Below are 18314 nucleotides of genomic sequence, written 5' to 3'. Positions count from 1 at the left end.
TATGTTAACAATATGTGACTCTAAGTACATCCAGGGTGGGGCAAAAGTAGGTTTACAGTTGTTCATATGGAGAGTAATGCAGTAATTAGTAAATAACAATACAAAAGTTAACTGTGTTTCACGTACTCACAGCTGTAACCTTTAGCCCTATCCTGTATGTGAAGTTATAATTATTAACATAATTTAATTAAAATGTGATTTCTAAAACCAGTAATGAAAATATCTTACTAGGCAGTTGTGAGACAACTTCAACAAGACCTGGCTGATACCAAAAAAAAACTGTCTACGTTAGAGGCTTCCCAGAAGGTTGAATCACCCTATCGTATGAATTTAGAAGACGAGAAAAAGAAGTTAAAGAAAGAATTAGATGAAAGCAGAAGTCAAGTATGTATGAAATTTAACATGTCATCAGTTCATTTATAGCTCATTAAACAATATAAAATGTTTCAGGGTACTACTTTTCCTGGTCAGCTTTCTTTTCTATTTTTATTGTAATTAATTTATTATAATTTTATTATCTTTATAGTGCACTTATTTCTTAAACCCTGGCTTTTATCCTGCCATTTGTGTTTTATGTTTTTCCTTATAATACTCACCCTTAGGAAAGTTGAGAATTATTCAGTGTTCTTCATAGAAGTCAAGAGGTTTTTTGTTGTTTTTTTTGTTTTTTACTAAACAATATTTTTAGTGATATCTCCATTATCATGATGAGGCAGCCAGATAAAATCAAAGGCTAATGCTTAATGGAATGTTCCAGAAAATTGTTTTAGTTCTTACCTTCATTTTGGTGAATAGATATAGAATCTGTATTTATTTTACAGATTTTGAAATAACTTGTATGGGAAGGTCATTATACAAACTGGTTGAAGTAAGCATATCCTTCATTTCCTCTCAGAATATTATGAAAGCATGGAAATAGACAATTAAGAAAATTAAATCTGGATCAACCATTGGATTTTTTTTTACAAAAGCTGTATTGATATAATTTACATATCATGTAATTTGCCCATGTAAATGGTACAAATCAATATTTGTAAACATATTCAGAGAGTTGTGCATCTGTCATCTCAATCAATTATAGAATATTTTTATCACTCCAAAAACAAACTCCACATCTCTTAGCTGTCACTACCAGCTTCTCATCTCGCCCTGCACCAGGCTACCACCAGTCTACTTTTTCTCTGTTGATTTGTCTATTCTGGATATTTCATATATATGCAAGCACAAGTTGCAATCCTTTGTGATGGGCTTCTTTCACTTAATGTAATGTTTTAAAGGTTCACCCACATTATAGCACATGTCAATATTTTATTTCTTTTTATTGCTGAAAAATACTTCATTGTGTGGCTCAACCATTTATCCATTCATCGGTTGAAGGCACTTTGTGTTGTTTTCACTTTTTGGGTGTTAATAATTCTACTATGAAGATTAGTGTACAAGTCATTGTGTGAACATATGTTTTTATTTCCTTGACATTGGATTTTATCCTCTGAGATAACTGGGCTGGTTTCAACATCTTTCTGCTGTTACTCATGCTGTCCATTCTGACTTTTCAGTTTCTGTTCCTCTTGCCTATTCCTACATCTATATGGACCCGGCTCCCAATCTCTCCTTCTCCATGAAGTGATCTCTGACTGTTTGAACTCTCATTGACCTCATTCTTTTAAGCACTTGTCATCTCTGCTGTACAGGAGAATTTAGCCGTTAATTTTACATTGTTTGAATTTTTCTCATGAAAGATAATCTTGTCTTTATAAGTATAAATTTCCCCGTGATGTATATTATATGATATGAGTGTATGATATTATATGACATAGTCATATAAATTGGAAATATTTGAGTTTAACTATCGTTAGAATAAAAATAAATACTTTATATCACCGATGGACTTGGGATTCAAACCCAGAGATTTGATCAACAGTGTTGAGGTGAAGAGTCTGAATTGGCAAGAAGATAGCCCTAGCTTTCTCAAGCCTTCAAACAATATAGTTGAGTATGCATGTGAAAGGCACGTCAGAAGACTTCCCTAGGTCAGGTCTCTATGGAATAGGAAATTATTATTATTTTTTAAAGGCAAATAATTGATAATCTGATGCTCGTGAAAAACATTTGCATTATAAGAGAAAAAACAAGACAGAGAATGCTGGTTAACGAAGGTGCCCCCAAGATCAGAACAGAACTCTAGCACACTCAAAGTAACACCAATAAGAATCAACATAAAACGTACAAGATTAGCATCTACGTAGGTGACCTATATCACATCATGGTTTATGAGTGTGTAGTTGAGGATATTGTCTATGAGGAACTCGAAGGGAGAAAGAGAAGGACAGATGAGCTCAGCAAAGGGGTCAGGGCTGGAAATGTTGATGAGGGAATCTGGTCTGAAGTGTTGAGATTTAAGGAACTCTGAATTTTAGGAAAGGAACTGCTCTCTACCTATAAGTCTGTCTCTGTTTTGCTTGGTAGTTCAGTTCATTAAACTCCAGCTATGAGTGAAATCTTATGGTACTTGTCTGCTGAAGGTGTTGGTGGTGTTGGGGGGGAGGGGTGTAGAGATGGAGCGAAAAAGAAAAAGCTAGAGAGAACTCATGGACATGGACAACAGGGTGGTGATTGCAGGGCTGTGAGGGGATTGGGGGGAGGTGGAAGGGGGCATAGAGGGGATACATGGTGATGGAAAGAAAGAAAAAGAAGTGAGGTAGAAAAAGAATAAAAAGTAATAAAAAAGAAAAGTGTGAAGCTGGGTGATGAACCTATGGAGGGTAAATATAATATTCTATCTTCTTTTGTTTGTGTTAGAAATTTTCCATAAAAAAGGTTAAATAAAAACAGATTGTCTTAGGTGAGCACTGTCTCTATCTGCTGCTTGAGTGAGCTCCCCCAGTTCCTTCTTCAGAGCACTCCTCTTGTGCATGTGTCTGTGATTCGAGCCTATCAGCTTTGAGCCTGTCAGCTTTCTGTCTCTTAGGAATTCCTCATAATTTCTGTTGTATTGATTATATACTTATTTTCATGTGCTAAGTATACAGTCTCTAGCCCATATCTTTAGTTTAATGTGCTGCTATAAACAAAGACCATTAAATTATAAAACCAGGTATTGAGTTTCTTAAACTTGTTACATCTCCCCTCAACTTCAGTGTAGCTCTAGCTCATGGCTTTCAACAGGGTGAAGACAAATAAACATGCTACCACTTTGTTCCAAACAAACAAAAAATAAATAAAGAGTAAAAATAATTTAAAAAGGAATAGAAAGAGTCGAGGACTGTCCATCATGTAGAAATGAATTGGGGTTGGAGGCCCAGAGGGTGGGGGTGTGGTCCTTGTTCCAGTAGCTGTGGGAAGTAAAGCAGCACAGGGCCTAAAGGACCCTCAGGAAGTGCTTGGGGCAGTTCCAGGGTTGGAGTCGATTCTCCTGTCAAAGGAGAGGAGTGTGGAGAGCAAGAGCCTGGGGGTGAGCCTGCATTAAAGAATGCTAGCGTTGAGTGGAAGTGGGGAGCAGGATGATGGAAAAAGCTACAAGGATCAAGTAAAAGTTATGATTTTATACAATACAGAGAAGACAAACTTTGTTTAAAGAGAATAGTGTTTAACAGAAAAGGAGAGATTGAAACTTACGGAAGAAGCTTACAGAGAACGAGAGCATGTCATCCAAAGTCATATTTGCTTGGGAGTTTTTCAAAGATTATCTTAGTAAGATTCGATTTAATAAAACCTGGAATATGTTGAATTATTAATGAAAATGTTTCTAGGACAGCTTTAGAAACTAAAATGTCAATATAACCATTCTCTTAAAGTTGTGGTTTTTTTTTAATACTTAGTATTTTATATGTCAAAACCTCTGTTTTAACAAATTTTGGCAATTTAAATTCCAGACAAAAAGTGGTGAAACTGTAAAGTCAATTTAAGCTGCTGTAAGAGGTCATATTTTTCAAATCTGTCCTTATGAGCACCAGGTTTATAAACTAGATTTTATAAACCTGTCTAGTACGTTTTATAAACCTGTCTATGCATATTATGTATGAACTCATGAGAAATCATATTTTTAAGAAAGAAGAGTGAGTGTTTAGATTTTTAAAAATAATTCTCTTTAAAAGTGTTTTTTACAGATTCAGCATGAAAAGAAACACATAAGGAAATGGGCTGAGTTAAAATCCCCCCTGCAGTCTTGCCTGCGTGAAGTATTAAAGAAGACAGGGGAACTGGAGAAAGAGCTCACTAGGTAAGGTTTTAATATTTCAGACCGTTTCCACCTTCAATTAAGATGTAACTGTCATTTACTTTATTAAAACCAAAATCCAAATTTATTTCCTATCTGTAATTTTCATAATTAAACAAATTATCCTATTTAAAAATTTACTTCAGAAACTCACAGCACTATCTGAAACTGCTTTGAGGCCTAAAATACTATACTTCTTTTTTCTTTAAATACATCTTTATTGATTTCAAAGAGAGGAAGGGAGAGGGAGAGAGAGAGATAGAAACATCAATGATGAGAGAGTCATTGACCCGCTGCCTCTTGCACGCCCCTGACTGGGGATCGAGCCCGCAACCCGGGCATGTGCCCTGAGTGGGAATCGAACCCTGATCTCCTGGATCCTAGGTCGATGCTCAACCGCTGAGCCACGCCCAGCCGGGCTATACTTACTCTTTAGTGATCCCTAAAACAATAATGAGGATGCATTTTGCATTTCCTGTCGACTGCACTTTTCATGTCTACCTTGAATTTTTACTTCTGCAAGATGTCTTTGCTCTCTGGTGACCTTTCCTACTTTCAGTAGTGAGTGTGCTTCCCTTCAGCATTCAAGTAGTTTAATATCTAAAAGCCTCCCTGTGTCATTATTTAACAACATCAAAAATTCTCTTGATTTGGCTTATGTTTCTTTTTCCTTTGTTAGTTATAAAATATACCACACATACAAAAATGTCTGTATGACTTAAAGAAGTTGTATAATCGTGTTTTTACCACTAGTAAAAAATAAAGGGATTTTCCCCAATCTGGGAGTCCCCACATGGCTTCCTTTCTGTTTATTTGCCGAGCACTTAAGTTTGTTCTCTGATCCTCACCAGTGTTTTCCTCTCATTTCACTATCCTTCTCTACACTGCTTTGTATCCCTTTCATTTTGTTAACGTTGTGCTAGCAAAGATATCTTCTTAAAACTGCCTTGAAGAGACTGCTCCACATGCTCTCTCGGACTTCCCTTCTTCTAAAGCCCGGCCCCTTTCTAATTCTGCCTTCAATTCCGACCTCAAAGATTTTTCTCTCCTGCTTCTCCTTCTGTTTCGAATGAGCCCCTTGATGTTTTTGTTGGTGCCTTTCTTCTTGCAGACTGTCGTCAAGAGGTACCAAAAGGTATTTTTGTGTCTCTTCAGAACATTCACTTATGCTTTTCTTCTTCACTTGGGGTACTGATCTCTGGTTTATAGTTGATATTTAATAATAGGTTAATGTTTTATATTGCCATAATAAAATGAATATTAATAACTTATTTATAAGAACTCTGCATAGTTTCAATAGTAACTCTGTATCACATATGTCATGAGTTTTTTTCACCTTACATTTATAATTTAGATAGTATGCTTTCAAACAATATTAGATTGGAACAAATAAGAGGGTCAGAATTTATAGATTTATTTATTTTATATGATAGAACATAGTATCTGTTCAAATACTTATCAAATATTTACTCTTAAAGAATTAGACTTACTCATTTTGTACGTTTCTGCAGATTTAAGGAAATCTTAAACATTACACAAAGGAAGTTAAATGAACATGAAAACGAAGAGCTTAGTTTTCCTGAAGATTTAGAACAAAGTCTAACTGAAATGGAAATTCAGACTAATATGTTAAAACAGAAGGTAATTGTAAATCAGGTTTGGGACCCCAAAATCACCTACCTTGGGGAAATACATATCATTCAATTCTTTGAGCAGTGAAATACAGATTTTTCTATTAATTGTATAGACTTGGTATCAGTGAACAAGACAGCCTTTTTTCTTTATCACTTTTCTATAAAAAGGGCATACTGTTAATTCTCCTGTGCCTTGAACCCTGGCAAGAAGCATACCATTACTGGACCCCAGGCACCAGCACCAAATTAAAATCCCTTTTGGCAACGACTTTATTGAGATATAATGAACATACCATGCAATTCACTCATTTAAAGTGTACAATTCAGTGGCTTTTTCTATATTCCAAGAGTTACACAGTCATCATCACAATCCATTTTAGAACATTTGCATCACCGTAAAAAGTAACCCTGTGCCCTTTAGCAACCACCCTGTGCCCGTTTCCACTTCCGCACCCTTCCTAGCCCTAGGAACCACTACTGTCTGCTCCGTCTCCCCAGTTTTGTCTATTCTGCACATTTCATATCAGTGGAATCACACGATATGTGGTCCTTTGTGACTGCCCTTTATATTTAGCATGATGTTTTCAAGGAACATCTATTTTGCGACATGTGTCACCAGTACTGCGTTTCTGTTTATTGCTGAATAACATTTCATTGCATGGAGCAACTACATTTTTTTATCTGTTCATCATCTGATGGACCTTTAGGGTTGTTTCCACTTTTTGGTTTTGTTAATAATGCTGCTATGAGCATTCATATCCAAGTTTTCATTCCTTTGGGAATATATTTATAAATGGAACTGCTGGATCATATATTTAATTTTTGAGAAACTGCCAGACTTTTCTCCAAAGTGGCTGCACCATTTTGCATTTTCATTCACAATGTATGAGGGTTCCTGTTTCTCTGCATTTTTGCCAACATTTGCCATTGCCTGTCTTTTGACTGTAGCCATCCTGGTGGGTGTGAAGTGGCATCTTATTGTGGTTTTGATTTGCAATTTTCTAATGACTAGTGATGTCCACCATCTTTTCACATGCTGAGTATCCATCTGTATATCTTCTTGGAAAACGTGTCTCTTCAATCCCTTCACCCAGTTTTAATTGGATTGTTTTTTTATTATTGAATTGTAAGAGTTCTGTATATATCCTAGATACAAATCCCTTATTAGATAAAGGATTTTCAAATATTTCTTCCATTCAATAGCTCCCCTTTTCACTTACTTTTCTTTTTTTTTTTTCTTTAACTATATCTTTATTGATTTCAGAGAGAGGAAAGACAAAGGAGAGAGAGAGAGACAGAAACATCAATGATGAGAGAGTCCTTGATAAAGCCCACAACCCGGGCATGTGCCCTGACTGGGAATCGAACCCTGATCGCCTGGATCCTAGGTCGACGCTCAACCACTAAGCCAAGCCCGGCCGGGCGCCCTTTTCACTTTCTTGATGGTGTCTTTTAAAGCACAGAAGTTTTGGATTTTGACCAAGTCCAGTTAATCTATTTTTGTCTTTTGGTTTCACATCTAAGAAAAATACCCAAATCCTGTCATGAAGATATACACCTATCTTTTCTTCTAAGAGTGTTATAGTTTTAGCTTTTACATTTTGAGTTAATTTTTATGTTTGGTAGGAGGTACAGATCTAATTTTACTCTTTTGCATGTGGATATCCAGTTGTCCCAGCACAATTTGTTAAAAAAGACTATTCATGTCTGATTTAACTGTTTGGCTCCCTCGTCAACAAGCACTTGGCCATAATGTGAGGATTAATTTTTGGATTCTCCCTTCTAATTCATTGATTGATAAGTCTGTCCTTCTGCTAGGCCCAAATCAAATTTTATGAGTGCTTTTTTGCAGTCATCTTGCTTATTACCAGCTGTTTTATGTAATAATAAAAAGTCAGTGCAGTGGAATGTTTTTAACGCTCCTTTTGTGGAGATATTTTGCTTGCTAAAGCCTGTGGCCAGCTTGTGTTTGCTGACTCTGACAGGAGGGGAAAGTAGGCTCACAAAGATAACGCCCATTCCTTTTACTGTCCATTCCCACCTTTAGTCTCTAACCAGCGCCTCCCGCTTCGCTTCATTTCCATTAAACCCTGTAACAGATCTGCTGCCTTGGCATTTACTTCATGTGATGAGCTCATAATTCATAGACTCGCCGGCAGGTTTCACTGCCCAGGGAGGAGAAGGTTCACACCTGGCTTGTCCCCTCTCGTCTTTGGATATGTCTCAATTTGAAATCTCAAAAATGTAAAGCCTATTTGTTCTTCATGGAGAAATATTGTGGTGTGACATAAAGACGAGTTGGTCTTACCTTCCCTTATAGACAAGCTTGAGGTAAGGTAGAAGGAAATTGTATGTAAATGGTGCTGAAGGACACTACATTGGTTTTACTGCTGACATTTAAAGTGATTTCATAAAGTTCTCTATTTCATCTCTGAGGAAAGGAAAACTTGTCCTAACCATGGACTGCTTCTCCATGGCCCTTGGCTCTTCTCCCTGAGCCCTTTTCATAAGAGATGACCTGTGCTTACAGCTCTTTTCTCAGCCCGCCTCCTCCCTGTAGAAGGTCTAAGACCCACAGGCCTCTTTTTATTGTGCACTGTCTTGTTCTCCTTTAGTCCAAGTGAGCAAGCAGGGGTTTTGCTACTACAATTCTCTTAGAAGCTTTGAGTTTCCTGTGAATTTTATTGGCGTTCATACCATTAGAAAAGCCGCCCTCACACATTGTTTTAAGGTAAGCTCTTCACCTTGGGCTTCCTGGAGGTGTTGTAGGACAGTGCCTTGAAAACTCTCACATTCTGGAAATCCTTAAAGGCATCTGAGGCACCACATGAGTCTTTCTGAGGTCGTAAGGGTTTTATAAGTCTTGGCTTCATCCTTAGACCATGCTTTCCTGGAACACCCTGGATTTGATGTTACCCAGAAGCCATGTGTGTATTTTAGCATTATTTGACCATTGGACATGTGGGAGAAGCTCTAAATGGGAAATGGATATTTGAACCCGGTAAATTCTGGTTCTTTGCCATTTAATAATCTTCCTTTAGCTCATCTTTCTAGTGCATTTCACTTTCAGCGCTTCCTAGGGAGAATCCCGTCATCCTTGTTTCAGTGTCATTTTGCTCACTTGCCCAGAAGCGCTTGCTGTCAGCCTCCTCAGGGCTATGAGGCCTCCACTCACTGTTTCTTGGAGGCCCTTTTGGTTTTCATTGTCACACCTCTATACATTATCTCTGGACCCACCTACCTCCTGTTCAAAGGCACTCCGCCACATGTGTGCATCAGCACTCCATTTTTAATATCCGTATCTGTGCCAGTTATTTATTGGTGCTTAATAAACCACCCCTAACCCCTGTGTCTTAAAACAGCATTTACTTTGCTTGCAAATCTGCAGTGAGGCCAGCTCATTTCTTTTCCACTTGCCATCAGCTGGGATGACTTGAAGCTGGGAACTAGACTTATGTAAAGGCTATTCATTCACCTGTTGGTCAGTGGCAGCAGGCTTTTGGCTGGGACATTAGCTGGGGCAGTCTCAGCTGGCCACCAAGATGAGGACTGACTGCGCGGCCTGGGCTGCTTCATCCTTCACAACAGGGTGGCCGGGTTCTCAGGGTGAACTTCCCGAGAGAGAGTGAGATCACCAGTGGGAGCTGTATCACCAGACACAGAAGTCACACAGCAGGTCCACTACATTCTGTTCACTAGAAACCAGCGACTAAGGCCAGCACTGCTTCATGGAGAAGTGCAAAGGAGTTGTAGACATGTTTCAGTAACTGCCTCACTCGCCTTGTCTTAGCAAACAATCATCATCTCTAAGGAGGTTGTTCCTCCCATACCCTTATCACTGACATTCCAGCAGGTTTGTTGTTGACGGTGCTGTTCTTTCTGTTGAGTTTGGTCCCTTATTTTGTGGGAAGTAACAAAGAATTTCAATATTTCACTGTTGATTTAAGCCCCACATTTTTAGGGCTCATCTCGCTTAAACTTTTACAGTGAGAGATGTGATTTCTCCGCAACCCATGGGGTCGTTTTTTCTTGGAATGCAATTCAAATGAGCATCAACCGTTTGTAGTTCAATACAAGACTTATGGCGTTAGAATCCATATTTAGAAGATTCATGAATTAGAGTCTCATTTTGAAAGTCTTATTTTGGGATGCATTTGTTGACTCAGTCCTAAATACCTCAAAATGATATCCCTGCACTTCTTTAAAAATTATGAAGAGTTAAGATGGGGGAAGAGGTAAGAGACTTTCTGCTAAGAGGTGACACATAGTCATTTTGTGGAGGAAAGACATGAAACAGTCACAGAAAAAAAGTATAAAATCAACTGCAGACTCTGTGTGGCAAATATGACGACAGTAAATATATGTTTGTGACTCCTGGTTGTTTTAACTTTGGTCTTGATTCTGAGTAATCCAAGGTTCCACATTCTAAGACTGTACAACAGTACGGATAACATTTTACTGCAACTGAATTTGTTTCAAAATGTCACAATTAACTGGTGTTGAATTAAGACTATTCTCAGTCCACAGCTTCATAACCAAACTATATTATTTCATTCACGCAGAATGATGATTTCATAGCAATAGTGGAACCTGCATCTTCACCATGTGCACACCTGGATGAAGAAAATACACTTCAACAGGCATTACCATCAGTGAAAGCAATTCAAAAGAAATGTGAAAAACTAGAGGATAAAAAAGAGAAGTGGAAACAAAAAGCAAAAATGCTCGAAAAACAAATGGAAATGAAGATGTCAGAAATAGAACAGTATAAACAGATGATTGGCAAGAGAACAGCACAGGATTTAAACGAAAAATTAGAACAAGCCCAGTTGTTAAAGGTTAATTTCTTGATCTTTAATGTGCTTTATTTCATTTCAGTGCAAATTTCACTTTGGACATAGATATTGTATGTGTTTCCCCCACTTCCCTTAGTAGCAATTTGTTCTGTAGATTTCAGGAAGGAAGGTGGCATGTTTCTCATTTCAGTATTTTAATTTCCATCATTATTATCACTAAATTGACCATTCAGAATGATTCTTACTAGAGGATCATTTTATTTTTAAGACCAGTTGATGTTAAACAAGACTATAAGGAAGAAAAGGAAGAAAAATTTTGATTTAAAAATTGTACTATTAAGTTCTATTGTTCAATTTTTAAAAATGTCAATTGATTCTATTATTTTTTGAGTTATCAGAATGCATGAGTACTAATAAAAGAAAGATTTTATGCTAAGTGAAATGAGCAAGTCAGAGAAAGACAAATACCATATGATACTACTAATATGTGGGATCTAATGAACAAAATAAACTGACAAGCAAAATAGAACCAGAGGCATGGATACATGGACCAGACTGACAGATGTCAGAGGGGAGGGGGTTCGGAGGGCCTGGAGAAAGGAAGGTGAAGGGATTAGCTAAAGAACATATGTGCATAGACCATGGACACAGACAACAGTGTGGTGATGGCCAAGGAGGGGGGGGGTGGGGGCTGGTTAGAGGCGGCAAAGGGGCAGAAAACAGGGGACATCTACAATAGTGTTAACAATATAAAATTTAAATTAAAAAGGAAGATTTAAATTTATTTTTATAATTTAGATTTAATTTAGTTGACATATTTTAAACCAGCTTGCTTTCATGTTTAAAGCTGCTCTGTGAATCGCTGACTCAAAATTAAAGGAAACAAATAAAATTATTCAGATTATACTTTTTTAAAAAATGTATCCTTCTTATTTTCTTCAGACGGATCCATTACCTCAACAAAAGCCACATAGTAAAGTTTCATTAAGAAGGGAGTTGGAACCCATAATTGAAGATCTGGAATCTGAACTTCCCAAATTGGAAAAATATGACCAACTCCACCAGAGAGAAAACCAATGTGCAAAGTCACTGTCAAGTCTACTACTCGAGTAAGTCGAAACACAAAATCAGAGAAAATAAATTTACCTCATTAATTAGTTTCTAAAGCATAATTTTTATCAAGCCAGGTTCATGAGATTAGTAGAAATGGAAGCTAACCAAGTAGTATAATTTTAGAAAATTATGTTAGTAAATGAACTTGTCTATCAAATGTTTGTCCAGGACAGTTTGCATCTCTTCCCCATTTTATTTTCCCCCCCTTAATATTTTCCTAAGTTAACCTACATGATCTACTAGCCTTTAAGCTGTTTTTGAAGCTTTATAATTTAGACAGCGATATTTTTATAAAGTGGCTTGTTGTCATTACCCTAAATAGAAATATTAACGAGTTTAACTATTTTTGGAAAATAACTTAAACTGAAAGGGTTAAGTGCTGGGCACATTCTGGCGCTTGGTAGATTTACTTTCTTCATTGTGACCTTTGTTATTATCACTAGAGGGCGCCTTGAGACAAACTATCCTTTATAGTTTTTCTGCTCAAAGGCACGCAGGTTAAATGGGGAAAGATGAACAGGGGCGAAGGGCAGTATGATTGACACAAATGCTAAAAAGAATGTGGTGGAGTCCTGAGGGGGGGCGGGGAGGACAGAAAGGGCGGCTCCCCTCCAGTGCCTTGGGAACAGTGTTATGAGCTGATGCCTCTGGAGCTGTTTTCGTTCATTTTGATCCCCAGCGAGGCTGTCTTGTTCCCATAGAGGCTGTTGCTCTAAATTATGCCTCCATGGGAAATGTTTAAAATCCCCAAGGTAATGCGTGTATTGTACAAGGGTGGTGAAAGCAAATGCTTGACAGTGTCTTTGAGGGATTATTTTAAAAAATCTCTCAAGTGATTCACTAGATATGCCCAAGGGCATCCTCCAGAATCTTGTAGGTACAGTCCTTCCAGGAGGCAGCAAGTGTCACCTGAGAAGCGGCCCACATCACAGCCATTTCTCTCCCCTCCCTGCTTTGGATTACTTGTTAGTGAGGAACCCCCTCCCCCACTCCCTAGAAACATAGTGCTTCTCTAGGACAACTTAGAACCTATACTTGAATATAGAAGGTCTGCTCCAACACATTTTCATTGTTAAAATGGGAAATTCCGTTTACTATTGTGGCTACTTAAAAAAATGCAGGTCACTTAGGGAAAAATAAAATACTAAGCATTTGTTGTTTACAATCTTCACAGGACTAAGGAGAAGATGACAGAGGTCAAAAATGAACTTCTCAGGCAGAAGCAACAGGAGAGACCTTTACACAGCACTCCCGGCACGATGCCAGTCTAGGAAACACTTTTTGTTGAAAATGCTAATAATAGTTTTGTACCCTCTAGAAATTCTACTATAAAATACAACTTGGGGACTCCTGCCTCAAGAACCCTTTTTATGAATTAAATAAACTTGTAATACTAAAAGGATTAATTTCTGTTTTTAAGTGAACATTTTTTGTCATCTTCTTATGTGAGAGAATGTTCTTAATTGCTACTTTACTTCCAGCATTTTTATTTCAATTTTTATAAAATGTCTTGCAGAGCAGTTGTACATTTTCTAAATAGTTAAATTAAGGAGATATATGAGTTTTTAATTAATTTACTTTTAAAATTTATCTTTATTGTTGAAAGTATTGCAGATGTCCTTTTTTCCCCCACTGATCCCCTCCACCCAGCATCGGCCCCCTCTGGCCCACCCACCCCAGGCCTTCTCTCCACTGTTGTCCGTGTCCATGGATTATGCATATATGCATATAAGTTCTTCGATTAATCTCTCCCCTCTCCCCACCACCCGACCCCCAACCTCCCTCTGAAATTCATCAGTCTGTTCTATACTTCTATGTCTCTGGATCTATTTTGTTTATCAGTTTATTTTGTTCATTAGATTCCACATATAAGTGAGATCATGTGATACTTGTCTTTCTCTTACTGGCTTATTTCACTTTGCATAATACTCTCTAGGTCCCTCCAGCTATCTCAAAAGGTAAGAGATCCTTCCTTTATGACAGCTGCATAGTATTCCATGGTGTACATGTCCCACAGCTTTTTTATTCACTCATCTACTGATGGGCACTTGGGCTCTTTCCAGATCTTAGCTATTGTAAATTCAGCTGTTATGCACATAGGGGTGCATAAATTCTTTCTGATTGGCGTTTTGGCTTCCTTAAGATATATTCCTAGAAGTGGAATCACTGGGTCAAATGGCGGTTCCATATTTAATTTTTTGAGGAAACTCCATACTGTTTTCTACAGTGGCTGCACCAGTCTACATTCTAGCAAGAGTGTACTAAGATTCCCTTTTCTCCACATCTTCACCAACACTTGTCATTTGATGATTTGTTGATGATAGCCATTCTGACCAGTGTGAGGCACTTTTAAATATATATATATATGTTAAACATATATATATATATATCTTTATTGATTTCAGGGAGAGGAAGAGTAGAAGGAGAGAGATAGATAGAAACATCAATGATGCAAGAGTCACTGATAAGCTACCTCCTGCATACCCCCCACTGGGAATCAAGCCCACAACCTGGGTATGTGCCCTGACTGGGAATCGAACTGCGATCTCCTGGATCATAGGTCGATGCTCAACCTCTGAGCTCTGCTGGTTCAGTGTGAGGCATTTTTATACACCAATAGTGAACTCAGAAAGGGAAATTTAAAAAGCAATTCCATTTACCATTGCAACAAAAAATTTAAGATACTTCGGCCTGGCCAGGCGTGGCTCAGCAGTTGAGCATCGACCTAGGATCCAGGTGATCAGGGTTTGATTCCCGGTCAGGGCACATGCCCAGTTCCAGGCTAGGCAGCCAATCAATGACTCTCTCATCACTGATGTTTCTATCTCTCTCTCCTTCTCCTTTCCTCTCTCTAAAATCAATAAAGATATATTTAAAAAAAAAAAAATTTAAGATACTTCGGAATAAACAACCTAGGAGGTAAAAGACCTGTACTCAGAAAACTGTAGGACAATTAAAAAAAAGAGATAGAGGCCTGGCTGGACATGGCTCAGCACTTGAGCACTGACCTATGATCCAGGAGATCTCAGTTCGATTCCCAGTCAGGGCACATGCCTGGGTTGTGGGCTCGATCCCCAGTAGGGTGTGTGAGGGAGGCAGTCGATCAATGACTCTCTCATCATTGATGTTTCTACCTCTTTCTCTCCCTCTCCCTTCCTCTCTCTGAAATCAATAAAGATATATTAAAAAGAAGAGAAAGAGATAGAGAAAGATATAAACAACTGGAAGAATATACTGTGTTCATGGATTGGCAGAATTAACATCATTAAAATGTCCATACTACCCAAAGCAATCCATAAATTTAATGCAATCCCTATTAAAATACCAATGGCATATTTCACAGATCTAGAACAAACACTCCAAAAATTTATATGGAACCCAAAAGGACCCTAAACAGCCACGGCAATCTTGAGAAAGAAGAACAAAGTTGGAGTGATCACAATACCAGATACCAAGTTATACTACAAAGCCACTGTAATCAAAACAGCCTGGTACTGGCACAAAAACAGGCATATAGATCAGTGGAACAGAACAGAGAATCCAGAAATTGACCCAAGCCTTTATGCTCAATTAATATCTGACAAAGAGGCAAGAGCATACAATGGACAGTCTCTTCAATAAATGGTGCTGGGAAAATTGGACAGGGACATGCAAAAAAAGAAGCTAGACCACCAACTCACACCATACACAAGAATAAACTCAAAATGGATAAAAGACTTAAGTTGTGAAACCATGAAAATCCTTGAAGAAAACGTAGGCAGCAAAATCTCAGACATCTCTCGCAGCAGTATGTTTGCCGATATATTTGAATTTTTAAAATGAGGGTCACTTATGTCTGTATATCTTTCCAGCACTTGAATGACTGGTGACTAAGGTGGCAATGATAGGGAGTCTTGAAATAGCAACTAGCCTTCATTGTGTATCATGGTTATTAATATATCCGTTCTTCATCTCCTTAATGGAGTTCTTTAAGCTCCAGAATTTGTTTGGTTCTTTTTATAGTTTTCTTCTCTTTGGTAAAGTACTCCTTCTGTTCATTAATTTTACTTCTGAGCTCATTGAACTGCCTTTTGAGTTTTCTTGTGTCTTGTTGAGTTTCTTCATGACTGCTGTTTTGATTTCTCTCTCATTTATATCACAACCAGCGGTTATTTTGAGTTTCTTTCTGGAGAACTGTCATTTTCTTTCTTTGTTAGTGTTACCTTGGTGTGGTCCATGCTGCTTAATGGGTTGTTTCTCTGCTGGTGCATTTGAAGTAGTGAACACTTTTCTTATTTAGGGACATTTGGTTTCCACAATTCAGCAGGTTGATAATTTGGGGTCTTTCTTTTGTTTTCCAGCAGGTGGTGGGGTAGCACAGGATTTGTTTTCTCTCACTGTGCTACTTAAGCTTGGGGAGAGGGGTGCGGTGATTCAAGGTGTGGGAGGCTTAGCCTTGGACATGGGAGTGGTGGCAGCAGGCTGACCAGGGTGGTGGGTGCTGGTGCTGGACCCGGGTTGCCTGGGTCTCAGGGCACCACCACCATGGCAGGCAGGGGGATGTGGCCAGTTGAGGGGAGCCAGTTTGTGAGCCCACTGAGCTGCGGCCTCATTCCCCGTGGCCACTGGCAGCACTGTGCTGCGGCCAGGAGGCTGGAGACTTGTCTCTGCTGCTGCTACTGGTCTGTGGTGGTGTGAGCACTGCTGCAGCTGGGCAGGGATCTGGATTTTGGGGTGGGGCTAGGAATGCTGCTGGACTGTTGCCCCCTGATGGTCTGCAGTGTGGGGGCTGCACCCTAACCCATCCACAACTACTGGGTTTGCTGGGGCTGTGGGTTCAGCCTGCTGCAGCTATGGGCCTGTCCCTGTTCTCCCTCCACCCTGCCTCTCCTGCGCGTTCCAGTAAGCCCACCTTTGAGGGCCTGGTGTGTGGACCACTTAGTGTGTCGAGCAGAGGAGCCTTTGTTGGGTTCTGGACAATGCACATTAAGTAGAAGTCGGGGAAGAAGAAAACCTTTCTGTGAGGGCTGTGGAGTCACCTTTCTTGGAGCTGTGGCGGGAAGGTGGCAGGTGACACCCGCTTCCCCTCTGAGATGGGAGCAGGGGCTGCGGGCAGACAGCCGCCCTCCCGCTGGTTCCCAGCGCATCACCCGAGGCTGCTCAGCAGGAGGTTCAGGGACCCACTGCTGGCCCTTGGGCGACACAGCTTCTCCAGGAAGAGCCCCGAGCAGGCGAGTGACCTCAGTTCCTTCTCTCGGACTCGCCCACCAGGCAAACCTCTGCTCTAGGGGCGGGTGGAGAGAGCCCAGGTCCTCCTGTGAGAGGAAGGCAGGGAGGCGGGCCCTGCCCTTTCTGATGGTCAAATCATCATGGAAATTAGCGCATGTCTGTCGTTCACACCGACTAAGGATGAGAAAGTGGGACAGCAGCGTGCTAGGTGCTCAAGAGAGACCTGCTGCGTGTTTTAAATCCTGCTCTAGGTGACCCACAACATGGATCACTCACGCCTTGACTGGCTTGGTAAACCAGGTTTTATTCGGGGGAAGGAATCGTTCTTGTAAGGGAGAATTTCCTCCATTTCAGCTTGTTCGGTTTAACTGAAGACTTTCTCCTTCGTTTCTTGTCCTGCGCTTTATAAACCGAGTGTCCTGGCCGCTCCTAAGAGGAGACGTGATGCTAATTTCCGTCCCTTGATTTTTATTCATGACATTGAAACGTACAGTTTAGTTAGAAAGCTGCTGTTTCGCGTCCCGTGCCGAAAGGTTGTTGAGCCCCATGACAAAGTTCTGCGCCTTGGTTTTCTCTGAGTTACTTAAAAGCCTGTGTGTCTTTCCTGAGTGTGAGGAAGCAGCTGCCACGGAGCCCGAGGCTCAGGAGGGGGACTCAGAGCCCGCCTCTGGCCTGTAGCTGGTTGGCTTCGTGACCTCGGGCGATCGACCTATAATCTCTCTGAGCCTTTGTTGCCTCTTGTGGAAAATTGGGGACTTGGACTAAATCAGTGATTTTCATACCTTAAGCAATTTTCTTTCAAGGACTAGAACTTTAAAAAAAATTTTTCTTCATGAAACTGTATTATATAAAACAGAGACTCAGAGCTGTCTAGCTAAAGGAGGGAAGGAAACTCAGGCTCTGCAATGCTATCTTGTCCCCGGTGGAAACTCAGATTCCTATGGGATATAGTTTGAGAACTACCAGTAGTGAGAAAAATCCTTCTAATTATAAATCCTTTGAATTTAAAGTTGCCGATGCATTGTTTTTATGTGCATAAGTTCCTCACCTTTCTATATCTTTGGTAAATGGAAAAATATAAATAAAATTGCAGATGTGTTCTCCTTATTAATGTTGGACTTCAAGCTCCTTCCACCATCTGAACAGAATCCTCACTTAGAAATAAGCATAAATGTCACAGAAGTAAATATTTAGGAAAAGCGCTTTTTGGGGAAAAGATAGTCACATTAGTGGTTTCTTAATTCAAGTTGTGTAAAAATGTGCTTTACATTGTACATATTGTTTATTAATGGTAACATAAAATTGCTTCAGTAAAGGCCTCTCTCTATGAGGTGCTGAGTTAGTACC

The 18314-nt window shown here is 39.4% G+C and overlaps 1 protein-coding gene across 1 annotated transcript in view; it reads left to right on the top strand.

Annotated features, from left to right (window-relative positions):
- LOC308553030 (uncharacterized protein) overlaps positions 1-13163 on the top strand; it is an 85043-nt gene extending 71880 nt beyond the window's left edge. Inside the window, exons 22-27 of the mRNA XM_081128540.1 lie at positions 232-384; positions 4095-4219; positions 5728-5857; positions 10413-10688; positions 11589-11755; positions 12934-13163. Coding sequence (XP_080984666.1) covers positions 232-384; positions 4095-4219; positions 5728-5857; positions 10413-10688; positions 11589-11755; positions 12934-13030 — 948 coding nt within the window. The 3' untranslated portion in view covers positions 13031-13163. The remainder of the gene's footprint in view (positions 1-231; positions 385-4094; positions 4220-5727; positions 5858-10412; positions 10689-11588; positions 11756-12933) is intronic.
- The last annotated feature ends 5151 nt before the right edge of the window (positions 13164-18314 follow it).

This window comes from Miniopterus schreibersii, assembly GCF_964146895.1.
Source record: "Miniopterus schreibersii genome assembly, chromosome: 1".
Taxonomy (NCBI): Eukaryota; Metazoa; Chordata; class Mammalia; order Chiroptera; family Miniopteridae; genus Miniopterus; species Miniopterus schreibersii.
The sequence above is the reverse complement of the archived record's forward strand: the minus strand, read 5'-3'. Positions and strand labels throughout refer to the sequence as shown.